This window comes from Olea europaea, chromosome 15, assembly GCF_002742605.1.
Source record: "Olea europaea var. sylvestris chromosome 15, O_europaea_v1, whole genome shotgun sequence".
Lineage (NCBI taxonomy): Eukaryota > Viridiplantae > Streptophyta > Magnoliopsida > Lamiales > Oleaceae > Olea > Olea europaea.
The window spans coordinates 26,761,844-26,780,468 of record NC_036251.1 but is presented as its reverse complement, the minus strand read 5'-3'; the positions used below and the strand labels follow the sequence as shown (position 1 = coordinate 26,780,468).

The 18,625-nt window shown below is 35.2% G+C and overlaps 1 protein-coding gene across 1 annotated transcript; it reads right to left on the bottom strand.

Annotated features, from left to right (window-relative positions):
* Positions 1–7,997: 7,997 nt before the first annotated feature.
* Positions 7,998–10,155, bottom strand: LOC111410692 (transcription factor bHLH25-like). The gene is made up of 4 exons (XM_023041156.1): positions 9,950–10,155; positions 9,301–9,792; positions 8,602–8,967; positions 7,998–8,502 (listed from the first exon to the last, which is right to left on the bottom strand). The coding sequence occupies exons 1-4, from the start codon at positions 9,983–9,985 to the stop codon at positions 8,428–8,430; spliced, it is 969 nt and encodes a 322-aa protein (XP_022896924.1). The 5' UTR covers positions 9,986–10,155; the 3' UTR covers positions 7,998–8,427.
* Between the last annotated feature and the right edge of the window lie 8,470 nt (positions 10,156–18,625).

The following is an 18,625-nucleotide window of genomic DNA, read 5'->3' as shown; positions in this document are numbered from 1 at the left end:
CCTTGGATTTGCAAGCATTGATTTTAATTATATATAATAAATACAAAAAAGTAGATGAAAACTTTATGAAACCAATATTTCACAATTCAAATTTCCTTATCTTATTTTCTTAAACCATATATTTATCATTTTCAAGGCTTAAAAATGAATCTTGAAATAATGATTTTTTAGAGAATGTTTGATTAAAAAGTAAAAAAGTATTTTGGATTTAATATGCAAAATATTTTGTTGTATAAATGTTTATTTGAAAATAAGTTTGAAAAAAACAAAAAGTTTTAAAAAAATGGATGACGAACAGGGGTTTAAAGATGTCTTAGTTGTTAAGTCATACAAAGTTTTTAAGTCACCAATTGTGAAATTCGTTTTATCACAGGACTTCAAAATCAAGTTTAGTCCGTTGCAATATAGCAAATTAAACAAAAAATAATAAAAAATACCAAAGATCATGTCTCGAGCTGAATATATCAAACATGCTCTAATTGGACTCCTATCTAACTTAAAAATTAAAATTATTATTGTGTTATCGTTTGCTGCAGTGTCATTATCAGCAATAACTCATTTTTATAATGATATTATTAAACTTGAGATATTTTGTTTAACTTAATTTCGTGATTTCAGCTAATAATTGAAATGTTGCATAGTTAATAATTAAGTGGAATAAAAAAAATACCCTTCTTAGTACGTTTGGTAAGGTCTAATGAATGCAAGAAAAAATTAATTAAGAAAAACTATACGTTTACTTACTCTTCAAAATGTATTAAACACAATATTAAAGTATAAAAGGGGGGATTGTATTTTACAAATGCTTAAACAAGAAGATTGGGAAAGATCATAATATATACTAGTCAATCAAGTGTAATATTTTAGTAAATAATAAGTATACAGTTGATGCAACGCTTATGTCAAGTTGAGGTATCATATAAGAAAAAATTTTAAAATCTGATTCAATTTATTATAATCTTTTAGTTAATTAACATGTTGGTTGCAAATTTTTTTGGTTTATGGTAAATTATGGGACCATTGCAATCAGTGTGTTCTTGAATAAGCATCTCTCTTGACATTTAAAATCTTTATTATTTAATCATGAAACATATTGTCATGCACGTATAAGCCCACAAAATTGAAAAAATCAATCCAGAATAAGCTGGGATGAAATTATACCTATAAATGTTTTCTTAATTTTTCGTTTCAATAATCAGATCATAAAGTTATCAGTTGTACTATATGAACATTATAAATTATAAATTTGTTGATCAATAAATGATGTGGCTAGATGTGATTGAGTCAAAATCTTATCAATCACTACAAGTAAAATGAAAAAAAATTCCCCATTTTCTTTTTTCCTCATTAAATGATGTGGCGAGATGTGATTGGCATGATCACCTCTTTTGCTGGAGAAGTACTACACGTACAAGAAAATCTTTCACAGATTTCTTATAAGGAGACAGTTGTCTCCCTATGATTCACTGCTGTCAAACTAATAAAGGAAATCTTTTAAGGATTTCTTACAGGGAGATAGTTTTCATAGATTTCCTACATACAACCTTATTATTTTCATCGGCACCTTCCTCACTTCTCCAACATCGACGATGACACAACTGTGTACGATAGCATGCAAAGCAGCGCGCAACCGCAAGCATGAACAACGATGATGGGCTCTACTGTGAACCGTTGCGGATGTGTGTGTGGTATGGCGCATTGGTGCCCATTGTGGATGTGTGTGTGGTGCGGTGGTGCGATGATGTGTTACCCATTGCGGATCTATATATTTGAGGTAAAGTAGTGCAATGCAAACGCATGTACATTTGTGGATCTATGTGTGGGCGGTGGCGTAGTGGTGCATTATGAATCTATTAAGCTCATTGTCTCCAGGTGCTGATATGTATGTACTACGTTATTGTGTTTGTGGTGGTAGGTTGTGGTAAGGTGATACTGGTAAGGCAATGTTGTGTCTGTAATGGTTTGCATATTCGACGATGGTGGTGATTGGTGAATGAGTGGCATTGGTGCTGTGTAGTGATGGTGATGTCGTGGAATTAGGTAGGTGCAAGCGGTGGTTGTGGTTCATGTTAAAAAATTAATGGCAATAGAGAAGAAAATTATAAAAGTATATCAATGAAGGATTGAACACGAGATTAATCTCGTTGTCCTCAAACGTTATTTGCCTCCTTTCCAATGCTTTTTAAGGATTTTCGGCAAATAGTTTGTAAGATTAAATAAGTCCTGACAAGAAGAACACCAAAAAAGCAAATGTGTTTCTTCACAATGAACAAGTGAAAACGGTAGGATTATGTGATAAATTTTCTCAATATTGGAAGTATATTTGGGGATAAATTTTAATAGAACTCAATTATGTTTCTTACACTTGGATCACATATTTATAGGCCTTGGCAAGTTTTTCACGAAATGGTGCAAAACAAGGATAAAAAACCACCAATTTCAAATAAAAGGGGTAAAAAGACTAGCCTATAGCCCATGCGGTCGCATGGTTAAGCCTCCCCCCCCTACCTCTTTTTTTTCTTTTTTGATTTTGAACAATAAATTTCCAACAATTACCCACTTATTCAAAATATATTTTAATCACATAATCAAATATCAACACTTATGCATAAGAATTAGATATCTATTGATTTGAATCTATTCATAGTATAAATCTATCAGAATTCCAGGTGGCTAGTGTGTCTTAAACCAATTATTCTTTGTGACAATATCGATGAAATCACACAGAAAAGTGTTATACTTTTCACTAGTTCGTCTAACTCGCTTAGGGCTAATATGACCTTGCACTAATCCTATTTCATTGAACTTTTAAAGAGAGAAAACTTCAACTCTCTAATGAGACGGCACCACCTCGAAGTTCACATAGGTAAAATTCTTCTAGTATCTTTGTTACTTTTAAATATACTTGTACTCCGTACTGAACTTCATTAAGAGTTTATTTTAACTCATCCCTCCAACAGTAACAACCAACACTATTTTCCAAAGATAGTATTAGATATATTTAATAGTGTTGAATCCATCCACTTATCGAATAACTTGTTGTTACCTCTTGAACATATATATATACATATATATATATATATATATATACTAGTTTAGTATATTTTGGTGAGGTTGCAGTTATCGTTGGATCTATTTGAGGAGTTTTAATCCCATTTTACTTGATGTTGATCTCACTAACTCTTTAGTGAGAGGTTTCGTAAATGGATCAACTAAGTTCTCACTAGACTTAACAAATGTAAGAGAAATTACTCCACATTTGATTAATTTCCTTACATACTCATGTCTTAGACTCATATGTCTAGACTTTCCATTATATATTTCGTTATATGCTCGAGCTAGAATGGCTTGACTATCAAGATAGGTATAGAAGAAATATCCTCCATAACTAAAGGTATTTTATATAATAAATCTCTTAGCCACTCAATTTCTTTCCCAATTTCGACCAATGCTTCAAACTTCGATTCCATAGTTGAATGAGTAATACAAGTTTGTTTCTTAGACTTCCAAGAAACTACACATCCTCCAAGAGTGAATATCCAACTTGAAGTAGATTTATTCTCTCCAGCACTCGATATCCAACTTGCGTCAGTATATCCTTCCAAGATTTTAGGAAGTATATTGTAGCCCAAGATTTTTTATTTTCTTTAGGTAATCAAGAACCCTACCGATGGCCTTCCAATGTTCTGAACTTGGATTGCTAATAAACCTACATAGTTTACTTACAGCAAATGTTATATCGGGTCTTGTACATTGTGATGCGTACATAAAATTTCCAATTGCACTTGTGTATTCTATTTGTGCAATTGTTCTACCTTCATTTTTTATTAATTTAATATTTGGATCTATAGGAGTGTTAGCCTCCTTAATATTCAAATGTTTGAATTTGTTTATCACACTCTCAACATAATGTGATTGGCTTAATATAAAACCCACACTATCCTTTTTAACTTTGATACCAAGGATAGTATCAACTTCTCCAAGATCCTTCATTTTGAAAGTAGAGGATAGAAACAATTTTGTTTCTTTGATCCTGTCTATATTATTGCTAATGATTAGCATATCATCAACATATAGACTTACTAACGTGAATATATTTTCATTCACTTTCGTGTAGAGGCATTTATCAACCGAATTGTGATTAAATCCATTTGATATTATTTTAGAGTCAAATTTCTCATGCCACTTTTTGGAGCTTGCTTTAGTCCATATAAGGATTTAATTAATTTACACACTTTATGTTTATTTCCAAGTAGAACGAACCCTTCTGGTTGTTCCATATAGACTTCTTCTTCGAGATCTTCATTTAGGAATGGCGTTTTGACGTCCATTTAATGAACATGTAGATCATAAAGGATGCTAACGTAAATAAGATCCTGATCGAGGTTATCCTAGCTACGGGTGCATATGTGTCAAAGTAATCAATTCTTTCTCTTTGACGTTGCCCTTTAGCCACTAATCTGGCCTTGTAGGTATTAAGAGATCCATCGTAATTGTATTTCTTCCTAAACACCCACTTGCAACCAATAGCCTTAGATTTTGCTGGCACGTCAACTATAACCCAAGTGTTATTTGAAATAATAGAATCAATTTCGTTGTTTATGACTTCTTTCCAGACCATACAATCTCTAGATTGCACTGCTTCCTTATAAGTCTTAGGATCACTTTCCACTTGAAGAACAAAGGGAATTGTTCTTACAACATCCTTCACATCTCCTTCTACTAAGTAAAAAAAAGTTGGGGATCTATTTCATCTGATCGTAAGTTCTTTTCTTTTCTAGTTCTTTTACTTCTTCGAGATTCAATTTCAACATCTTTTATGGATGTTTCTTCTGGTGAGCTTCTAAAAATTGAAATATCCTTATTATTATTTTCAGATTTCCTAGCCACCATTATATCCTCGAAGAATTCCATATCTCTTGATTCTATTGTAATATCTGTTTCTAGATTTAATAATCTATAGGCTTTGCTATTGAAAGCATATCTCAAAAAAGCACATTTGATACTTCTAGGACCTAACTTGGTTCTCTTAGGATACATATTATTACAATAGGCAAGGCACCCCCACACTTTAAAATAACTAATATTTGATTTTCTATTTTTCCAAATTTTATTCTTTTTCATAAGAATCTTATTTGTTATATAGCAAGCACTAAGTAAGGCTTCACCACATAGATTGAAGGGTAATTCAGAATTTAACAATATTGCATTTATCATTTCCAAAAGAGTTCTATTCTTTCTTTCTGCTAATACATTTTGTTTCAGTGTTATAGATGCAGAAACTTGATGTACTATTCCATTTTGTTCACAAAACATGTTAAATTCATTTGAAAAATATTATCCACCTCTATCACTTCTTAAAATCTTTAATTTTCTTCCTAATTGATTTTCAGCTTCAATCTTATAAGTCTTAAAGGCACTAAAGGCTTCATCCTTATATTTTAATAAGTACACATAAGTATATCTAGAACAATCATCAATAAAAGTAATAAAATATCTATTACCGTCTCTAGTTAACATTCCATTCAATTCACATATGTCGGAATGAACAAGTTCAAGTACTCTTGTTTTCTTACTACGCTATGAAATGGCTTTTTAATCATTTTTTACTTAACACACGTTTCACATTTTTCAAAGTTGTCAATATCACATTGTATTAATCCACATTTAAGTATTCTTTTCATAGTATTAACTCCTATATGTGCTAATATATGATGCCATAACTTAACTGAATCAGTAATATACGCAAAAGATTTAACTTTATTTGAGTTATCCTCAATAGTACATAGTTTGATCATTCTTTCGGTGGAATAACTCTTTCCAACAAAGTGCCCATTATGAGTTAATATAAGCTTTCAAGATTCAAAAACAGATTTAATTCCAGATTTTCCCAAGAGTACACCACTTGCTAAGTTTCTATTCATTTCTGATACATGCAAGACATTTGTCAAAGTGAATTTCTTTCTCGAAGAGAAAATGAGTTCCACATTTCCTTTCCCAATCACTTTTGATCTTCCTTCATTTCCCATTTATATCTCTTGATTGTCTTCAATGTCATGATAAATTTTGAAGAGAGACTTATCATAACATACATGGATTGTAGCACATGTATCGTATCACCAACCTGGAACTTTGCCTTGGATTGCATTGATTTAGCTCACCATAGCGATAATCTCATCAACGGAGTTCACTTGTCATTCCTTCTTTTGTTGTTTCCTATGTCTACAATCCTTAGCATAGTGTCCCGATTTTTTACAAACATAGCAAGGTCCTTTGACTTTGTTTTTGAACTTTTCTTGATCCTTTCTAGGATCAAGAAATTTTCCTTTCTTTTTAAATTTGTTGGAGTTGTCCACATTGTCCACGGCATTAGCCTTTGAAGGGTCTTCATAAGAATTTTCAATCTTATCTTTTGCCTTTTGATTCTTCCTCAATACGAAGATGTTTTTGTATATTTTCTTCATATATCCTTTCCAAGAATCAGGAAGTTTAGCAATAATTACTTCCACTTGAAAAGTTTCAAAAAGTTCGATTTTCACCGACTTCAATTTGTTTACAATTATTTGTAACTCTTGAGGCAATAATGGTATATTATCCAAAAATTTGAAATCAAAATACTTAGATATTAAGAACTTTTTGGTACCTTCCTCCTCAACTTTGTATTTGCTTTCTAGCGCGTACCAGATTTCTTTTGCCGATGTAGTGTTGATGTAGAGATCATGGAGGCGATCGGATAATGCATTTAGGATGTGGCCACAACATATCAATTCGTCCTCTTCCCGTTTCTTCCTTTCTAAGCGAATTTCTTCGGTATCCTTCTCAATTGCATCGGTTGACAGAAATTTAATTTTGGATCAAGCACATAAAAGATTTTCAAGACCGTTGACAGAAATTTAATTTTGTCTTACCATCTTGTGAAATTTGTGCCATCGAATCTGTCCAAGCGTACCAAGTCTTGATTCATCATTTTGATAGTAGCAATTGTAGATTTAGTCTCCATTGCAATAATAGTAACACTTAATGTTTGAGATTGTTAAAAAAATAATGGCAATGGAGAAGATTATTATAAAAGTATATCAATAAAGGCTTGAACACAAAATTAATCTCGTTGTCCTTAAATGTTATTTGCCTCCTTTCTAATGCTTTTTAAGGATTTTTGGCAAATAGTTTGTAGGATTAAACAAACCTTGACAAGAAGAACACCAAAAAGTAAAGGTGTTTCTTCACAATGAACAAGTGAAAATGGAATGATTATGTGATAAATTTTCTCAATATTGGAAGTATATTTGGAGATAAATTTGAATGGAACTCAATTATGTTTCTTTCATTTGGATTACCTATTTATAGGCATTGACAAGTTTTTCACGAAATAGTGCAAAACAATGATGAAAAGTCACTAATTTCAAATAAAAAACGGTCAAAAAATTAACCTAACGGTTAGTTTTGATAACCATGCGACCGCATGGGCAATAGCCATGCGGTCGCATGGTTATAGTATCGCCGACCCTCCCATTCTCGGGAGGGCGGTCGCATGGTTAAGCCCCCCCTCCATGCGGTCACATGGTTAAGCCCCCCCCCCCCCCGCCCCCCTTTCCTTTCTTTTGATTATGAACAATAAATTTCCAACAGTTCATTCAAGGCGAAGGTGGTGGTAATGACGGATTGTGGGTCTGAGGTGACCACGCATTTTAGGTGGTGTCGATGGTAATGCAGGGGGTGGGGTGAGATGGGGGAGATGATGGGTAATTTGAAACCTTTCAATATGATAATTATGATCAGATAGTTTGATAATTTATGATAAAAAATAATAATAATAACTAGTTATAACCAATTAATTTGATAACTTGTTACTGTGACTGTGACGTTTGTGATTGTGTTATCTATTTAATTAATACCACCTGGTTTTAAAAGAATTTCGTAAGTTTGAAAGTGTATTTTTAAAGGTATATATGGTTATAAATATTTTCCATAAGCTATTTTCAGCCAGTATATATTGATAAATACAAGACAAACATGATTTTATTATTACAATACAAACAAACGAGGACATTACAAAGAGGCCATAACTAAGATTCTAAGAACATAAAACATTCTTAAAGACCTCTAAAACACTGATCAGTAAACTCAATTTCTGCTACAAATTCCTGTTTATTCATCTACCAGAAGAAGAAAAAAACATTAAAAAGCCAAACAAAGCTATAGGGTCAATTTTATTTTATTTTTACAAAGAGGAAGGTCAAAAACATGGCAAATTAACAATAATCAGCCATGAAAAAAATTAGGAAAAAAACCCTCCAAAATGAACCCCACAGCAAAATAAGCTTCAAAAAATGGTTTGAAATGGTGGATGTCCAACACAGGCTTTTGGTAGCCAGATAATTGGCAAAACAAAGTTTAACTGTGTGTTCAACAAGGAACTTCATCGATTCAGATGAACGTTTTAAGCGCTGCACGTAAATTCTTCAGAAAATCCTTTGATGACATGTTGTATACTTCATCCATCTGCAAGAAATCACGAGGTTTTCTAACATATTTGCTATTGAAAATATAATGAAAAATGCCGTAATTTAGGAAATTTTAGGAACTTAATGTATAAAGTACCTTTGCAATTACAGTTATATCGAGAGCAGAATCTCCAAAAGTCAGTGAACTGCTATTAACAACTGATAGATGGAGCTTCTCAATTTCAGCTACTGTTTTTTCAAGAATTCCTTTCCTTTTCTCACAGTGGATTCTTACGAGGACATCTTTATTATCAGAAAATCTCGCTTCAATTTCTGGGAGTGGCTCATCAATAAAGTTTTCGTCCGAGGGAGAATTTTCATTGCCAGTATAAATCTCATATTTCTTGACAAAAACCACTGACTCCATGGATTTCTTCCTGGTTTGCTCCTCAAGAGTCTTCACTCGATCTTGGAGTACTTTAATGTACTTAATTGCATCTCCAAGAACCGATGCCTTGTCCATCTGCTCATAGAATGGTAAGAAAATTTATTGGCATTAAGCACTCAAGAAGTAAATTATCAGATTGATACTTAAAACACCCCTATGAAGTTATGGATTAAGCCCTAATCCCAAGCACGAGCGGAATAATACAACTATAATAGTTCACCATCAATATGATAGCTACGTCCATTTAATGCTGCGGGTTTTCAAGAATACGGCGTTTTCTCATACATTTCTTGCACCCTTAGAAAACCCTTTATATAGTAGGGATATTATTAGGTCGATAAGCAGTCGAGGAGAAAGTGTACAGTTCAGGATATATAAATATGTGAAAAAAATAAGAAACTATTGTACCTTTTTCAATCCAGGTACTAGGGCGGACAAAGCAATGAATCTCTGGCTGAGTTTTTCTCTCCTCTTCCTCTCAGCTATAACATGATCCTGTCCATGAGAATATCTATCATTTGTGCTAATTCTTTTATTTCCTGGACAAGCCTTGAGCGTGTAATTTTTAGCTTGAGAAACAACTGAATCATTGGAGAAATTTAGAGTACTAGAAGAAGACCATGTCTCCTCTTTAGGATTCGCCATTTCTAATTGATTGGTGAAACACGAATTCATTGAGTTGAGATTGTTAGAGGGATTAGGCCAAGTGTTTGTTTTGAGCTGTTTTGGGGTCCTTTCGAACCCATATTGAGAAAAATCTGCAGCCCTTTTGAAATTCAATGTTGGTTGAGAGAAAGACTGATAAAAATCTTCACCAAATGCAGTACAAATCGACATAGTGCTGAGATCGTCGAATGAATTTACAGGCCACTGGTGAACAAGACCACTCTCATCCATTGCCTGTCAATTATGAATAAATCATCTTTAATGAAACAAAATTTTTAAAAATATATTTGTCATAATAGATTACTTAAAAAAGGAGCTGATCATCATGATGGATTTATGAGATCGTTGTGTTTTAACCGTCATAGAAAGACTAATTCGATGTAATGCTTACCAGATCTGATAAACTTCTGATGCTTGCAATCTCCATAAGCAAAATCAAGAATCCTGCGCAATATAAAATTATACTTAAAACACCAAAGCTTGTCTTTTTCTTAAACCTTGCAATTAAGAATATTGGTTAAGATTTATAGGCTCAACAAAAAGAAGTTCTCGTCTCTCTCTCAATTATTTAGTTCTAAAGTCTTGGGATTTTTTGCTGATGTGAAATGGACGCTGAGACTTTTGAATCTCTCTTACAACAATAGTATGAACATGAATAAATGATTAAAAAATTTAAAAAACCTTAGTGGTTGCTTTTAAGTTGGTGTAAAGTTGAGCATTAATTAAAAGTTTCCTCAGCTGTCATATTACGAATTTTAGACTTTGTTGCCGTTGAAGTTTGAAGATTGCAAGTTGGAATAAAAATAAATGAAGAAAACGATTAGCTGTTAATTTTAGGGCATCCATGTCAACTACCATTATGTCCCTCAATAGAGTCCAAATCAAGAAAATTTTCTCCAGATTTCGCGGAAACCTCTGTATCTACATCTCGTTGACTGGTAATTTTTTTCTTTTGAGCACGTGTTGTATTATAAGCCATCTTGAAATATGTTATGATGATCAAAGTTTTTTACGCTAGAATAATGTCTCCGACCAAAAATTGTAGGCAGATTATTTGTACTGTACTTTTATTTTAATTATCAAGGTTTTCGTAGAAGTTACGTCGTGTTTATATTGGAAACAGTTTATTTTTGTTTACGCTAATTGCCGGAGTTCTTTACTTTCTTTTTTCCCACTCCCACTCCCACTCCTGCTCCTAACATTTCTCCTTCTAGAACAACTTATGTTTACCCCAGTAGTTTGACCTTCACTCCCTGAAACTGACTCTCGCTCATAACATGCTAGCTAGTAGCTACGATACAAGGGTATTAGCCCTCCGGGGCATATCTCAATGATATAAAGGATAGAAGTGAGGTAATCTCAATCTTGTTGGTAGTCACAGTGTGAGGATTTGATTCTTGAGTTGGACTTTTTGTGGACACCAGTGTACAGGCAAACTCTTGTTTCCTGACCTATTGGGGCACATCCCACGATTAACCTCCCTCACGATACTTCAGGGGTGGAGCGATGGCGACCCTCAAGGTTGGGATTCAACTTTTTTTTTTTTCAACGATATAAGGGTATTAAGATTTGAAGTTGAGCTCAAACAAGTAATTCAATTCGCCTAAATCTCAAATCAAGCACATAAATTTCAATACTAGTATTCGAACAAGAAAAAAAAGTAACGTTCTTGCAGAGCATATTGTAAAAAGATAATTTTATATTGAATATTAGACTGCTCTTCTTAATAAAGTTGACATTTTAAAATAAAGCTTCAAATCTTGTGTATGGCAAGGAAGATGAGCAGAAAAAGGGTGGAGTGAGTAAGAATAGTGATAAAGGTATTTACTTGTCTAGTTTTAATTCATTTAATCTTTTATTATTTATGTTTAGTAAGAGCTTATTTTGATTATGAGTTATTCTAATTAAAATAAATAGGCTTCACGATTATTTAAAAGTCTATTTTTAGAATTTCGTATTTAAATAGGGAGTTATGATTTTATTGCTCATTCATAAATTCATGTAGCATTTGTAATTTTGTATTTGTAAGCGTTTAGCATTCGCCTGCGTCCATTGGTATCAGAGCCTAGTCTACACTCCTAACAATAAATCGAGGACGAGAAGTTAGAAGTCTGGTGTCAATGTTGATAATGGAAACTATAGAAATGAAATAACAAATCATCCACTCCAGCAACTTGATGTTTTGGTACAAAAGGTGGCCAGATTGGCCATCCTTCTGAAACAGATGGTGAGTGATATTTATAACGATTGATGAGACACACAAGGTGGTGGCTGCGGAGGAGCGGGCGCAGAGAAGGAAAGGCCAAACACTTCGGCCTAAGGGGTATGGCGTGTGTGAGGATATGGTTCACCTAACCCCACCCAATGTTGTGACTTGATGGTATTGATGTTGACACAATAAGGTCTTCCCACGTTTTGGCAAAGACATGGTCTTTCCTTCCTTCCCCTTCATATGTACTCTACCATTTTCAAAAGGAAGGAGGAGCTCTCGGTCTCTTTTTTCTCCCAGCAGAAGTGAGCTCTCGGTTTTAGCTTAAGGTGGTGGTTCTTTGCCGGATTTTTCCCCTCTCTCTTGGAAGGTGATTTGCAAGTCATGGAGGCTGTTCCTGAGCCTAAAAAACACCCATAAATCGAAGAAGAAGCTGCTGAAACGAAGAAGAAGAAGCTGGACAGATTTCGGCCAAATGAAGGGGTTGTATTCTTCCGGTTTTATTTTCTTGTTTTTGCCTTGAATCTTGTTTGTTGATTGTTGTTTTGGTTGATTGAACTCCTAGGATCCCCAACAAACTGGTATCAGGGCTAGGAGGAGTGATATTAGTCTAAAATCGATTAAAAACCAGCAAGAAATCGTCATTACCACATTCTAACCGAATCTGAAAAACTTGATTTCCGGCCAACCTATTGACTTTCCGGCGAAATGGACCATGGAACCATGACCAGCAAGAGGAGGCGCACCTTGTGGTGGGGCGCGTGACCGGTAGCGGCGCATGCGGCGACGCGTGGCCGGACCTCCGACGAGCTTTTTTCGGGCAGTTTACTTATTTTGACGTCCTGAACGCACTGATGTCGTTTGTTTTTTGTTTCAGATTTTACAGAAAAAGTTGGACGATTTTGCCCCTACCTTGACGTCTACAGCAATTTGGTTCAGAAACTTGGTGGTATATTTACTGTTTGTCAACAATAGTTTGGTAAGATTATTCCAAACTCTCCGTTAGGTTAGGTTTGGTATCCTTACCGGTTTATGCATGGTTATTACTTGGTTGCTTATTTGTGAATTCTGTTGATTGAATTCTTGTGATTAATTTGTAACCTGGAAGCATATTTACCTGCTTTATATACCTATGTTTTGTGAACGGATTATTTCACCGTTGTGCTTCATTTCTAAAAATTGTTTTTTAAACTCGGTACTCAGTTTTATATTGATCATTTGGAAAAGAATTTTTCAAAACCTTTTTTGTTGTGTCCACGAGTACAGGCCACTCTTTTATAGAATCTATAATGAGTTCGAGGGTCGAATTATCGCAATTCGATGGAAAGGGGGATTACTCGATATGGAAACAGAAAATGAGGGCCATTTTGGTCCAACAGAGAGTTGCTAAAGCTCTTGATGATCCCGCTACATTTTCTGATGAGTTAAAAGCTAAAACAACTGAAATTGAAGACATGAATGAAATTGCTTACAGTTATATAATTTTGCATCTATCTGACAATATTGTGAGACAAGTTGATAGTGCTAAAACTGCTAGAGCTTTGTGGATTGCTTTAGATGCCCTGTTCTTAACTAAAATTTTACCTAACAAAATATATCTATTGGAGAAGTTGATTAGTTTTAAGATGGACCCGGGGAAGGATGTCGAGGGGAATTTGAGTGACTTTAGCATAATTGTTAAGAGTCTAGCTCATAATGATAAAACATTTGATGATGAGGATTTAGCTGTCATATTGCTAAACTCTTTGCCCGAATCTTACAGAGAAATGAAAAATGCCATAAAGTATGGTAGGGACACTCTCACTCAAGCTATTGTTTCTGATGCTTTAAAATCAAGAGAACTTGAATTAAAAAGAGAGAACAGAACTCATTCTCGTGAAGAGGGTCTATTTGTTAGGGGAAGATCTGAAAAAGAAGAATTCAACTTCCATAACAAGAAGGGGAGAGGAAAATCTAAAATGAGATCCAAATCTAAAGATAAAAGCGGTAAGAAATGTTATCACTGTGGAAAGTTAGGACATTTCAAGAAAGACTGCTTTGATTGGAAAAGAAAACAAAAAGACCCGAACAATTCTGATGTTGATAATGCTGCTATTGCTACTGAATTTAATAGTTTGCATGTCATGAATGTATCTGAAAAAGAATTTGACAAAAATTGGATTCTTGACACAGGGTGCACTTTCCATATGTGCCCTGATTGGTCTTGGTTTTATAACTATAGGGAGACTGAAACTAGGAAGGTCTACATGGGAGACAATAATTCTCAAAATGTGATTGGAGTTGGTGACATAGCCATCAGGATGTACAATGGGGCCGTCACGCAATTTAGAAATGTTAGATATGTCCCAAATTTAAAGAGGAACCTCATTTTCTTAGGTTCTCTGGAAGATGAGGGATATACCTTCAAATCTGGTAACAAGATTTTGAAAATTATGAAGGGTTCTCTTATAGTTATGAAAGGGCCCAAGAGGAATGGGCTGTACCATCTTGAGGGTAGAACTGAAATACCATTTGATTCTAGCCTTCTTGCTGTGAGTAAAGACAAAACTAAATTTTGGCATAACAAAATGGGTCACATTGGGTTTAAAGGTCTAAAATCTTTAAGTAATCAGAAATTACTTGGAAAAGATGACATTGAAACTATGGAATTCTATGAAACTTGTGTTTTGGGTGAGTCTCATAAGGTGAGCTTTGAAACTAGCTCTCATAGGACCAACAGACCATTAGACTATGTCCATGCTGATCTATGGGGCCCGGAGAAGCACTCCACATTTGGTGGGAGCAAGTACTTCTTGTCCTTAGTGGATGATTACTCAAGAAAGGTTTGGATTTATCCTTTGAAGGCTAAGTCGGAAACTTTTGGAAAATTCAGAATTTGGTTAAAGTCTGTTGAGAATCAGTTAGATAAGAAACTTAAAACGTTAAGAACTGATAATGGGCTTGAATTCTGTAATAGCGAATTTGACAACTTCTGTAAGCAGAAAGGTATAACAAGACACAGAACTGTTAAATACACACCTGAACAAAATGGGGTCGCTGAAAGAATGAACAGGACCATAATGAACAAAGTTAGGTGTATGTTGATTAGCTCTGGCCTTGCGAAAGGTTTTTGGGCTGAAGCTGCAAGTACTGCAGCTTATCTGATTAATAGGTCTCCATCCAGCAGTATAGGGTTTAAGACCCCACAGGAGTTGTGGACGGGAGAGCCTCCAAATCTGGAACACTTGAGGGTGTTTGGATGTGCTGCATATGCACATCAATCTGAAGGGAAACTTGAGCTCAGGGCTGTCAAGTGTGTGATGTTAGGGTATCCCAAGGGTGTGAAGGGCTATAGGTTATGGGTTTTAGGGGTCCAAGGCATTAAGATTATTAACAGCAGGAATGTAGTCTTTAATGAATCTGAGATGCCATGTCTAAAACAGAAAACCGAAGAAACTAACAAATCTGAAACTGAGAAGAGTATTCAGACTGAGGTGAAGCTGACTAGGCTAAATTCACCTACACCTGGGAATGGCGAAAATGACCCTATACATCATGAAAATGAAAATGAAATTGAAATTGAACCTGAACCTGAACCTGAAGAGGTGACTGAACTTCAAGATAACATTGAACCAGTTGAAGTTGAACATTTTAATGATCAGCCACCTAATCAAGATTATCAGCTTACTAGGGATCGGGGGAGGAGGCAAATCAGGCCAAATCCTAGATATGAATCCCTAAACTTGACTGATTTTGCCTTGGTTTCAGGTGAAGCCCTTGAACAGATAGAACCTGCTAGTTATGAAGAAGCTGTTAATGGAAAATATTCTGAAAATTGGCTAAAAGCTATGTAGGAAGAAATGGAATCTCTAATGGAGAATAAAACTTGGAAGCTAGTTAACAAACCTAAGGATCTTAGGATAGTTCAATATAAGTGAATTTACAAATTGAAAGAAGGAAATAATCCTAGTGATCCTCCTAGGTATAAGGCCAGATTAGTGGCCAAAGGGTTCACTCAAAAGGAGGGGGTTGATTACAATGAGATATTCTCTCCTGTGATAAAGTACAAAACAATCAGACTGGTTCTTGCATTGGTTGTTCAGTGCAACTGGGAACTGGAACAACTAGATGTGAAGACTGCTTTCCTACATGGGGAATTGGAAGAGGATATTTACATGAGTCAGCCTCAAGGTTTTGAGGTGAAAGGTAAAACTAACTGTGTGTGCAAATTAGAAAGATTTAAAGATTTGGGGAGTGCTAAGAAGATTTTGGGGATGGTTATAAAGAGAGATAGGGCTGAAAATAGACTAGTCATTTCCCAAGAAGCCTATCTAAACAAAGTTATAACTAAATTTGGTATGAATGGATCAAAATCTGTGAACGTTCCCTTAGCAGCTCATATGAATCTTTCTGGTGCACAATCTCCTAAGACTGAGGAGGAATTTAGAGAAATGAGGAACATACCCTACGCTAATGCTATAGGTTCCGTCATGTTCTCTATGATAACAACCAGGCCTGACTTAGCCTATACTATAAGTTTTTTGATCAGATTTATGTCAAACCCAGGAAAGCCTCATTGGGCAGGTTTGAAATGGTTGTTAAGGTACATTGTTGGTACATTAAATCTGGGTCTAGTGTATGAAAAGAGATCTGAAAAACTTACTCTAAAGGGGTATGTAGATTCTGATTTTACTGGTGACAAGGATAGCAGAAAGTCTACCACAGCGTACTTTTTTACACTAGGTGACAATTGTATAACATGGAAGTCACAGCTGCAGCCTTTAGTTACTTTGTCAAGTACTGAGGCAGAATATGTTGCCATAACTGAGGCGGCTAAAGAATGTACTTGGTTAAAAGGAATTTTAAAAGAATTGAACTTCATGCATGATACACCTGTTATGTTTACTGATAGTCAAAGTGCTTTATTGCTTTGTAAAAATCCTGTTTACCATGAAAGAACTAAACATATTGAGGTAAAGTATCATTTTATACGTGAGAAACTGTCTCAAGGTGAAGTTAATCTTGTTAAAATTCACACTGATAGGAATCCCTCTGATATGGGAACAAAAATTCTACCTGCAAGTAAATTTAGATTGTACGTATCTTTATTACACATTGATACTGGTTAATTTTCTTGCAGGTGGTGGGCGATGATGATGAACAGTTCTTCCATGTGCAAATTCGCAATCAAGAGAGAGTGTTAGGAGAACCAAGGTGAAGAATGTGAGGATATGGTTCACATAACCCCACCAATGTTGTGACTTGATGGTATTGATGTTGACACAATAAGGTCTTCCCACGTTTTGGCAGAGGCATGGTCTTTCCTTCCTCCCCTTCATATGTACTCTCTACCATTTTCAAAAGGAAGGAGGAGCTCTCGGTCTCTTTTTTCTCCCAGCAGAAGTGAGCTCTCGGTTTTAGCTTAAGGTGGTGGTTCTTTGCCGGATTTTTCCCCTCTCTCTTGGAAGGTGATTTGCAAGTCATGGAGGCTGTTCCTGAGCCTGAAAAACACCCATAAATCGAAGAAGAAGCTGGACAAATTTCGGCCAAATGAAGGGGTTGTATTCTTCCGATTTTATTTTCTTGTTTTTGCCTTGAATCTTGTTTGTTGATTGTTGTTTTGGTTGATTGAACTCCTAGGATCCCCAACAGCGTGTTTTGGCTAGACTAGGCGGCACAATAGTGAGATTAGTTACGAGCCTGACCTTCAAAATGAGTCGTGAAAGAGCTAAGAAAAACAGATAAAGAGAGATGGTGGGGAGAGAACAATATTAAGCACTGAAAAGTGGAGCTGGTTGATTGATAATCATATACAAAAATCGCATACTCCAATATCCTAATCCAAATTTGTTTCATAACTAAACAAATTATAGCAATAGTTCAAACTTTGAATACTTCCAAGAAAGCATCTTTAATACATAGTGATTAGTGAGTCGTCCATTTCCAGAATAAAGTACGTGATGTGGGTAACCTTTGTCCAACTATGCCACAACAGAATTAGGGTTTTTATCAGATTAGGGATTTTAGTATGTAAATGGGTAAGCATGGAGATGAATTCAAAGCCAGATTGTGCCTTCCTGTCTGATTTGAGTATTGGACTTGGGATTTTCGGAATTAGGGCTTCTAATTTGCGATGTTTTGCTTTGTCGATTGCCATACATCAAATGCATGTTTCAGATGAAGGGGGAAAATTGCATTTTGTTTGGTGCGATTTGTTGATCTGGACAGATTTCACGTCGTCAACTTGCGACATTGAATTTCTGTTTGCTAAGCGGATGAATTATGCTATTTGTACACCAGCATTGTACTCCCTTCATAGGAGGGGGGCCATGGATGTGTACAAATAGCATAATTCATCCACTTACTAAACAAAAATTCAATGTCGCAAGTTGACAACGTGAGTGTGGGTCCCCCTCCTGTGAGGGGAGTGTATATCGGCGTGTCAGCGCGGGTGTACATATAAAAAAACCCTAAGTGGATATAATTTCTTAACGGATGGTGGACAAGTAATTAATTAAAAAAAGAGTTAGTGTTGAGTAACCTTTTAAATAGGGTAGATATGGTTCCATTTGCTTCTGACTCTAAAAGAATCAAATCGAACCATGAACCAATAGTTTTTTTATAATAGAACTGAATGTTTATTTTTTTAGATATGGAACCAAGTCGAAACCAAACCATGCAATTCTGGTTTGGTTTGATTTTGTTCTAGTTTCATTATTGATTTAGAAAAAAAGAGAGAGAACATTTGAAGAAGAAGAACCAAAAGTTCAGGCTTCAACTTCAATAATCCATGCGACGGAGGTGGTAACAGAGCCAGTTTTGCATAGAAGCGAGTAAGGCCCGCTCCTCATGCCCAACATTAGAGAGGGCCTCAGATTT